We start from the raw sequence: 9,940 nt of genomic DNA, 5'->3' as shown, positions 1-9,940 counted from the left end.
TAGGCACGCCGGCCAATCATAAAGGGCCGGCCAGGCGAGTAGCCAACCAGAAAACCTGTAACGCGGAGCTCTGCAGAGGGACGTGCTGGATGCCCCAGGACGCTGCGCAAGGGGTTGGGGGGTGGTTGGGGGGGCAGACCCTGGGGCTGAGGCAGCGGCGAAGGGACAGATACTTCCCTTCCCTCCTGCCCAGCTGTGACCACGGTAGAAAATACTGTTTTCCACAACAAGCCACTGAGACTCTGCCCGTGCTGTGCCCTTTGGCCTAGAAGATGCTATTGCCCCACTCCTGGGGAAGAGGCCCATTTATTGAGGTCTGGGAGGGCAGGGGGTCAGAGTGGGAGAGGGCGATGTTAGGGCTGTGCATCCTCAGGGTCTTGGCAGACAGGCACGTGTAGACATGGCCGTTTCTCCTCCACCACCACCTGCTGCCCCTGCAGCATCTCGCACCGTGCTGATGGTTTCCCCCAGAAGGTCACGTTCTTCTCACCCTGACCTTCGACCACGGTAATGGTGCGCCTGGGGCATTAGAGGGGGAATGGAGGGGAGAAGCTCAGGGAAGGCAAGAATGCATTCGACAAACTCTTATTGAGTTTGAGCTAACTATTTGTTAGCTATGAGATATTGGCCAATTTCTTTATCTTCCCTGTGCTCATCTGAAAAATGGGAATAATCAGAAGAATAATGATACCCACCATATTGGGCTGAGTGAGGATAAATTAATTTTGGTAAAGTGCTCAGAGTGGTGTCTGGTACACAGTAAGTACTCAATAAATGCTAGTAATTGTTACTTGTTGACAAGAGCTACCTTCTCTTACCTCCAAAACCCTTCACGTCTCTCCCCATTGCCCACTGGGGGGGAAAAAAAAACCCAAATGCCTTGCCTGGTATTTGAGGTCTTGTTTTTGGGCCCACGTGCCTGGCCCAAGCCAATCTCTCTCTCTCTTCCACTTTATCCAGACTTAGTCCCACGTCCAGAATGGTCTTTGCCTGGCTTGTTCCTCCCACAAGACAAGCATTCCATTCATTCACTCTCACCCTCATTCCCTCAATCAAATCCATTCATTTCCCTACTCTGTCAAGTGCTTCCTGTCCCCACTCAACACCTCTAACTCATCTTTAGGACCTACTAGAAACCCCAGAACCGGACACCATTTCCCAGATGGCAGGCCTTCCACGAGTTGAAAACAGCCCATTTCATCTAGTGGCTTGACGTATGTGGAAATAAAGAAGGGAGGAGTGAGCATTTACACCCTCTCTAACACCTGGGCCACCAGGAAACCAGCTTTGGGCAGTTGGTCATCAGTGTCCAGGACTCTGCTCACACAGTCTTGACACTGGGAATGCCTTTCCTGACCCCTTCCTGCCGGGTGACCCCTGATCAGCTTCCTGGACCCAGGGCGAGATGTCAGTCCCTTTTCCATGGGACTTTCCACGTCCACACGTGCTGAAGTCCTCCCACCCTGGAAGTTCCCTGCTGTAACCCCCCAAACCCACCCTGGGTGCCCACATCAGTGGCCTTCACTCACTGGGGCAGACCTGCTGGGTGTCACAGGCCTCAGACACTGTGGCTCCAACTGCTCTGCATCTGCCTTCTGTCAGGGCCCTGCTGACCTGGATCCCTCAGGGGACCCACGGCACCTGGGTTCTGTGTGTCTGCAAGTGTTGCCAAAAAGGCCTCAAGCGTCTTGGGGCGGTGAGACGTTGGGTGAGATGTGGGTGGCTGAAGGAATGAGTAAGTGGATGAAGGCCTGAGTGACTGAAGGGGCAAATGCAAGCATGGGTAACCAAGAGGGCCAAGCGCATGGTCACAGGAAGGACTGGCTGAGTGGCTGGATGGCTGGGGGACTGAATGAGAGATAGAAGGGCACAGAGGCTACTCATTCTCCCCTCAGGATCCTCTTTCCCGGCTGCTTCTTTAGTGACTTTCCTCTTCCGGCAGGAGGGAGAGGACACCCGTCAAGGCAGGCATCTTAGACCCAGCGGAGGATGCCCTGGTTGTGGGGAGCTGAGCCGACTCTCCCACCCTCACTGCTCACATATGGATATCATGACCCCCTCCTGGGCACGCTTTGCCCCCTCACTCACGGGAAGTTGGGGAGCTGGGCCACGCAGAGGCGCTGGCGGGTGCGGACGGGGTTGGGTCCACACGGGGGCATGCATAGCCCCCAGGAACTCCACTCCGACCATGAGCCTTTCCCTGCAATGAGTCAGAATGAGAGGTCTCAGGGGAGGTGGTGAGAGACAGAGAGAGAGAGAGAGACAGAGAGGCGGCAGGGACATGGGGTCCAAGGTAGAGTCAGAACCCCCCCACCCCCCACCCCCGCACAGGCTGCCCCATCCTCACAGTGGAGTCGGCCAGGGGTGGGGGCACTCACAGCTACAGCGCTGGATGTTATAGCAGTGACGGATATCTTGTTGTTCCCCGAGGCACCGCCGTCCATCAAACTTGCGGCCCTTGCAGCTCCTCGAGCGTGTCTGCTGGCCCGGGATCTCCTTACAGTTGATATTGTTTATGTTCCGACGGATGCAGGGGCTCCACTCCTCCCAGGACCCCCACTCTCCATCCACTGCAGAGACAGGGGCAACCAGGGCTTGCACCAAAGAAGGGAGCCAGTGAGGGGATTCAGAGGAAGGAATGACGACCGGGGGGAAGGAGCGGCGGTGGTCAGAGGTGGGGCCGAGGCAACAGGGCCAGGAATGAGGGCATTCAAGGCAGGAACAAGGCATTAGCAGCAGGGATGGGTGTGGGGCTTAGGCATGGAGATGGCACATCTTGAGCTACTGACCAGGGCAGGGCACAGCTGTGTTGCAGATGTGGGTCCGGGTGGCCTCACCAGCACAGGGGTGGCCCCCATGCTGGGGCACAGGGTGATCACACTTCCGTCTTTCCAGGGTCTGGCCCAGGCCACAGGTCACAGGGCAGGGGGTCACAGGACCCCATGCCCCCCAGCCCCCAGCCACTGTGGGGGTGGGGGATAGGAGTGAGAAGAAAGGTCACCTCAATCTCCCCATCAGCCCCTAGACCCTTGAGGCGGACTGCCCCAAAATGAAGAGCTCCGTGGTCACATGGTCTAAGATCTCTGTCCCCTGAAATGGCAGCGCATCGGTGACTGAATCGAGAACAGAGTGTCAGGGGCCTCATCCCTGTGTACCTGGGCAGGGTGGCAGGCCGGAGCAGGGCCGGGTTTCATGGTCCAGCCCTGGGCACGGCTTCCCAGGAGGCTTCTTGGAGGGCTCAGGTGCAGAACACGTGCGGCTTCGTCTCTGGGTAGGTGCTCTGGGTCCACTGTGGCAGGACCCCGAACAGTGGCCCCAGGGACCCCAAGCGGCCCAGGCCCCATGTACTGTGGTGGAATGGGGGTTGGGGGGACACCAAATGTGGTCACACGTGCTGAAGTCCTCCCACCCTGGAAATTCCCTGCTGTAACCCCCCAAACCCACCCCGGGTGCCCACATCAGTGGCCTTCACTCACTGGGGCAGACCTGCTGGGTGTCACAGGCCTCAGACTCCTGTGGCTTTCCTGGGCAGTGGCCCCCACACTTGGGGGGGGGTCGATTACATGTTCGCTGACGGGTCCGGGTCCCTTTGGAACAGGTGACCGAGCAAGGCATCCAGGACTCCCAGTCAGACCAGCCACCCATCTCTATGGGACAGAAGAGAGGGGGACAGGAGGGAAGTGGGGGCATCATTCAGGGGTCCTCGCTTCCTTGTATGACCCACGTCCTCTGCCACACCCAGTCCACCATCGGTGCTTGTCCGGAGGACTGCAGTAGCCTTCCCGCGGGTCCCGCTGCTTCAGCCCTCACCACAGACCATCTGCCCTCCTCCGGACAGTGAGAGGGAACTGACACAACCCGAGTCAGATCACATTTCTCCTCTGCCCACAACCACACAATAAAAGCGAGCGTCCTCACCGTGGCCCACAGGATCGGGCCCCCCTTTGACCTTGCCTCCCACAACTCTCCTCCAGCCACACCGGCCTCTTCCTCAGCGCCTCACAAACATCAGGCGCAGTCCTACCCTCAGGTCCCCTGCCCTGATTGTGCGTTCCCAGGGCCCGGCAACAGGCAGTGCTGGCCTGCCTCGATGAGCCTCCTCACCAGGACAGCACGGCTGGTCCTCACAGGCCTGCAGCTGCCACTCAAGGGTCCTGGGCTCCACCTTCTCGGCACACTGCCCACCATGGCCTATGCAGCGCCGGTGCCGCAACTGGGATCCCTCAGTGCAGGTCACTGAGCAGGGGGCCCACGCAGACCACGGGGACCAATGTGGGAGCCTGTAGAGAGGAGCACACGTGTCCTACCCTAGCTTGAGCCGGCAAGGATGGGGTGTACCGGACTGCGGGGCGAGGGCAGGCACGGGCGCGGGTGCAGGATAAATGTACATGGAATGGATTGATCAGGGAGGGTATGCACCCCTTAGGGATGTTAGGGATTGAACGGGAAGAGGGGGGCACACAGTAAGTACTTAATAATATCACTGACCTTCATGACTGGGGACCTGGAACACTTTGAAGTCCCCCAAGGCTAGTGCCGGACATGCAGTAAGCAAATGTATGGACTAAGGGCCCAGAACTGCTGTCAGAAACCTACCAGGCCACCACCATGCTCGGCAGCTGGCAAACAGAAAGTTCTTAATAAATAGAAGCTATTGTCCCAGTGAGCTCAGAGACCCTGTCAGAGATACCCCAGATCTGGGGCGCCTGGGTGGCTCGGTTGGTTAAACGTCTGACTCTTGATTTCCGCTCAGGTCATGATCTCAGGGTCGTGAGATCGAGCCCTGCATCAGGCTCCACACTGAGCGTGGAGCCTGCTTAAGATTTTCTCTCCCTCTACCCCTCCTCCCACTCCCGTGCTCGCTCTCTCTCTCTCTCTCAAAAAAAATTTTTTTTAAAAGAGAACTACTCCAGATCTATCCCCAACCCCATGCACAGAATAACACTAAATTGATGTGAACTGTTGACATTACTAGGAGCCCAGAGCTACCTTCAAAAACCCTCAAACTCCCCATCCCCATGGTGTATCCGGGATATACGCTAAGCTGTTAGAAAACATGTCTGGCGTTCAGTAAGGGCTCATTACATGTAAGCTGGCATCATGATGAGGAGACCGGTGTCACCCTCAGAAATCCGCCAGCTACCCCTGACCTCTGCAATGCATCCAGTAGGCTGGCAGTGATCAATGAACGTGAAGTGTCATCATAATTACGGGCCTGGAGCTGCCCTGAGAATTTCCCAAACTCTCCCACCCCGACATGTCTGTATGCAGTAAGCACTCAATGTGAGCTGACATCACAATTAGGGGACTTGAGCTACCTTCAGAACACACCTGACCTGTACCCCACCCTCCAATGCTTCCAGTACACGGGAGGTGTTCAGTAAATGTAAGCTATGGCAGTGGTTCTCAACCAGGGCCGATTTTGCCCCTGGGGGGACATTTGGCAATGTCTGGAGGACTTGGGTTGTCACAGTTGGTTGGGGGAGTTGCTACTGGCATCTAGTGGGATGCCAGGGATGCTACAAAACACAGGCTTTGCAATGCCCAGGTCAGGCCCCCACAACAAAGAATTTTCCGGCCCCAAATGTCAATAGAGGCGAGGCTGAGAAACCCCGAGCTATGGTCACGATCGGGGCCTTGGAGTCACCCTTGGAAACCCCAGGGAAGGAAAGAGCCCAGTCCCGGGTGGCCCTGTACCCCAGGCTCCCCCTCACCTGCATGCCTGACAAAGCTTGCTGCCAGGCTCCTGGAAGCCATAGGCAGGGTTGAGACAGCAGACTTCCACACTGACACCTCCCCCCAGGAGGCCCTTGCATATGCCGGAGGATTCCTCATAGTGGGTGAAGCAGAGGCCGGGGACTGAGCCTGGAACAGGGTTGGGGGGGGCATGGTCAGTGGTGTGATGGGTCCGGGCACCCCTGCGGGCCAGCTGGGCCCTCACGCACTCACCTGCAGCCGGCAGCAGGGCGAGCAGCAGCAACAGCAACTGAGGAGCCCGCATGTTGAGCATGCACCCCTGCGGTCCTGCCGCCCTGCCAGAGAGGAGGCCCGGCTTTGTATGGGCTGACCTGACTCTGGGATCAGGGCAAAGAGGAACCGGGCCAGGAGGAACTGGGTGGGGAAAGGGCTGCGGGGAGCGGGGCGGGGGGGGGGGGGCAGGGGAGGGCGCCGTGCAGGGTCTCCGCAGTTCTGACTTCTCTCCTGGCACCTTTGCCCCAGGGCCTCCTGCCCCGCTCTCCCCTCCCTACTTCCTGTCTCCCTCTTGATCCGGTGTTGCTTGTCACTGTATTCCCAGCAACCACACCCTGCCCAGCAGCAACTCCTTAGTACTCAATCAGTGCTCCCTGGAGCATAAACGTCCTAGCTGTGTGACCTTGGGTAAGTTGCTGGAACCTCTCTGAGCCTCATATTTCCCCCCCCTGTAAAATGCGGTCTCTCCCACAACGGGTCAACCTCATGTGGGTGTTGAACAAGGATGAAATGAGCTCAGTGTGTCCCTCCTCATTGAATGGAGCAGGCATTGAGATACTTGCTTCATCCTCTTTCCTGAAAGTGAGATTGCCTGTGGTCAGCAAGGGCAGGGGAGGTCAGCATGGGGGAAGTGAGAAGGGGAAGTGAGAAGAGTGTGGGGAGAAGGGTTTGAGAGTGAATTGGGGAGGCTCCAGCTGGGGCCACCCTCCCCCCTCCCCCCCCTCCCCCCCCCACACTTACACCGGCTCCGGGGAGGGAATCAGCTTGGCCGTGTTCTATGTGAGTAACTGGGGGTAGGTGACAACCCCCTCCCTGAACCTACAGCATAGAGTTTGTTGTGAAGTTTGGGAGTTTAAGACTTTCTAAAGTCCTCAGAACAGAGCCTGGCATATAGTAGGTGCTGTTTGTTAAATACATTCATTCAGCGTTTGCTAAGCACCTATTGGGTGTCAGATGCTGTTCCTGGCACTGGACAGAGCAGAGAGTAAGATAGCCCCAAATCCTCGCCCTTGAGGAGCTTATGGTCTAAAAGAGGAGACAGACACAAAATGTCCCCCCTCTCACAGAGGCCTTCCCCAGCTACCCTTTTTGTATATGGGACCTCTGTCATTCGGTAGCCCAGGGGCTCTCGAACATTAGTGTGCCTCAGAATCATCTGGAAGATGTGTTCAATCGCAGAGTGCTGCCCCCCCCCCCCCCCGTTTCTGATTCTGCAGGTCTGGGGTGGGACACAAAAATGTACATTTCTAACAGGCTCCCAGGTGGTGATGCCACTGCTGCTGGTCTGGGGAGCACACTTTAAGAGCCATTCTAGCCGCTGACACCTCTTTTTCTTTGTAGGTGTCATCTATAAAAATGATGCTACGTGCTCCTTCTTTTACTCTTACGTCCTCTTCAGCCCCTTTTCTGTGCCGGTAAAACCAAGCTCCACGGACCCGCTCTTTTCTTTTCTTTTTTTTTCTTTTTTCTAAGTAATCTCTACACTGAATGTGGGGCTCGAACTCACAACCCCCGAGATCCAGAGTTGCATGCTCTTCCGACTGAACCAGCCAGGAGCCCCTCTTTTCTTGTTTCTTATCAGCCCTGATGAGTGAAACTCCAGAGCTCACTTTAAAACCAGGAATCTCTTCAATGAACAAAAAGGAGTCTAAGATAAAGTTAGGAAGGCAAGGTCTTGTTTCCTCTGCGTTTGTGGAGGGAGAGGTACCGTTCTGCAAATTAGCACAAAGTAACAGACTTTGGTTTGGGCAGGTGTTAAAAAAGAACTTTCTCAAGAATGTTGGGTCTTGTGTTATGGGGCAATGAGGTGTGTTGACATCTGTAGCCATTACACATGTACTCTGTTTCCTGATCATACAGGCCTGGTTTGGAAGTCTGCTTTGAACAAAGGGGTTTTGTTAAGATTCCAGGACTTCAGACATCAGCGCCGTGTTATCCTGTGGAAACAAACTCCCCCAGAAACCTGTGATTCCGGTTGGCTGTTTTCTCCTAATCCCCGGTTGCCCCGGTAAGGAGGTTATAATCGGTCCTTCCTTTGTGCCTAAACCGTGTACTCCGAGGACTCCCTGTGGGAAGAGGACGGTTGGCGCTTTCTTTTCCCACGTTCGCGCAATAAAATGACGGCAGCTTTTGTATTTAAACAGACCGAGAAAGTCTCGTCTCACGAAATTATTGCACTGCCCCGTGATGATGATGTACTTATCGGCTTCTTGTCCGTCGCCCTCACTAAAATACCTGCTCGCCAAAGGGGCAGGGATGTGCGTCTGCTTTGGGAACTGCTGTGTCTGCGGGCTCGATAAACAGGCGCTGAATGCAGAGGCCGACCACCAAAACTCGAGGGACATTCTGACACGTGCGACGAAGAAGAGTCTGGGTTGGAGGGAAAAAAATGTGGCCATCACCGGTGGGGGGATTAAGTGGTGTCTCGAGTGTCGGGACTGGACCGGAGCGCCCTGGAGGGGGCTTGTGAGAAGAGGGAAGGGAAGCCTAGGTGAAGCCCTGGGAAACTCCAGAATTTCGAGTTTTGGAGAACTGGGAGAAGATAGAGGGGGCGAGACCAGTGGAGGAAGTGGCTTTTCTCCCACGCCTGGCACATTCGATCTGTGGTCTCTCATCCGGTCTCATTTGGTCTTGGTCATTTTCTCTTAACTTTTTTCGTTTCCACAGTTAACACACGCGATTCTGGATCTGCAGCGTCTACTAGGAGGCTCTTAGGCACAGGCTCACATACGTACTCGGTCCCACAGCCTCTCGGACTTGCCCTCAGTCACACACTTGGGGTCATTTCCTTCTGTCATGGATTCCTGGTCTCCTACTAATAGCGTCTCTCTCTCTCTCTCTCTCACACACACACACACACACACACACACACACACACACACACAGAGTCTTAAGAGCCTCCCTCATTCGGCCACGGTCACCGACACTTCCTCTCACCAGTTTTTGACACGCACACACACGCAGTCGCGCCTTTAGATGTTTCTACCACTCAGCCCCCGATTTACAGCCCCCGCTGGGCTCTCGGGGACTTTCTCGCACACGAACTAAATCACCACCTCTCCTGCTTGCTCTCACCCAAGCCGCCACCCGGCACAGCCCGGGCCCCTGACGGACGCTAAGGTGCACACGCGCACACCATCACACGCTGCCCCACTCAGCTCGTCCCACGGCTCTTGTCAAGCGGGGTGCAGCGTACCCCGGCCCTCATTTACGGCCTGCGGTGGTGTCTTGCACGGATGTTTACACACACCCCACACAACCCGCTTCTCAGGCGCCGGCTCGGCCCGGCCGCGGGCACCTTCCCTCAGGCCGCCTCTGCCGTCTGGGGGCCCTCATTCCCCACTGCCCTGAGGCTCTCAACGGCTCACACACACAGTCCCTCCCGGCCTGCCTCGGTCCTTTCCGCCATCGTTCCCCTCAGCAGGGTCCCTCGGACACCGCTACGGCCGCCCGCCGATCCCCCCGGTCCCAGGGCCTCGTTGTCACACCCGTGAAGCCTCCGACCGAAGCGCCTCGTGAGATGTTTTGCACACCCGCACACGCCGCCGCACCGCTCGGCCGGCGCCTGCCCTCTCACGCGGCGCCACGTGCCTTCTCGGCTCTCGCTCGGACGCCGCCGCGGCCTCTCGTGCTGCTTCAGGCACTCGGCCTCACCGTCCCTTTCTCTCACGCCGGCCCGGTCCCTGGGCCTCCGGGCCGGACGGGAGTGGTGACCGCCATCCGCCGGCCACTGGCCTCAGGCACCCCCCCCCCCCCCCCCCCGCCGCTCACCCGCTCACGCACACGCACGCCTACAGCCTCGGGCGCCGCGTCCCCGGCTCTTGTGCCTCACAGCCGTCTTCTCTCACACGGCCAGCTCTTTTCCACGAGGCTCCCAGGACGTCGGTGGCTACGACCGCCTCGCACGAAGGTTCACACACACCATCCGCCTCCCGAGCACAGTCCCCTGCGGACTGGCGGGGAGGCTTCT

General features: G+C 57.3%; 1 protein-coding gene across 1 annotated transcript; it reads right to left on the bottom strand.

Moving 5' to 3' along the window:
• Positions 1 to 249: 249 nt before the first annotated feature.
• CFP (complement factor properdin) lies at positions 250 to 6,092 on the bottom strand. The gene is made up of 9 exons (XM_028113481.2): positions 5,950 to 6,092; positions 5,715 to 5,865; positions 4,105 to 4,280; positions 3,477 to 3,647; positions 3,156 to 3,347; positions 2,790 to 2,963; positions 2,379 to 2,570; positions 2,089 to 2,200; positions 250 to 519 (listed from the first exon to the last, which is right to left on the bottom strand). Exons 1-9 carry the CDS (start codon positions 6,008 to 6,010, stop codon positions 354 to 356), a joined length of 1,395 nt encoding a protein of 464 aa, XP_027969282.1. The 5' UTR covers positions 6,011 to 6,092; the 3' UTR covers positions 250 to 353.
• Between the last annotated feature and the right edge of the window lie 3,848 nt (positions 6,093 to 9,940).

The sequence above is a fragment of the Eumetopias jubatus genome, unplaced genomic scaffold, assembly GCF_037043125.1.
Source record: "Eumetopias jubatus isolate StellerSeaLion01/CBP00866 unplaced genomic scaffold, mEumJub1_p1.0 scaffold_11, whole genome shotgun sequence".
Taxonomy (NCBI): Eukaryota; Metazoa; Chordata; class Mammalia; order Carnivora; family Otariidae; genus Eumetopias; species Eumetopias jubatus.
Note: the sequence above shows the minus strand (reverse complement) of the source record. Positions and strands in the feature narration are given on the sequence as shown.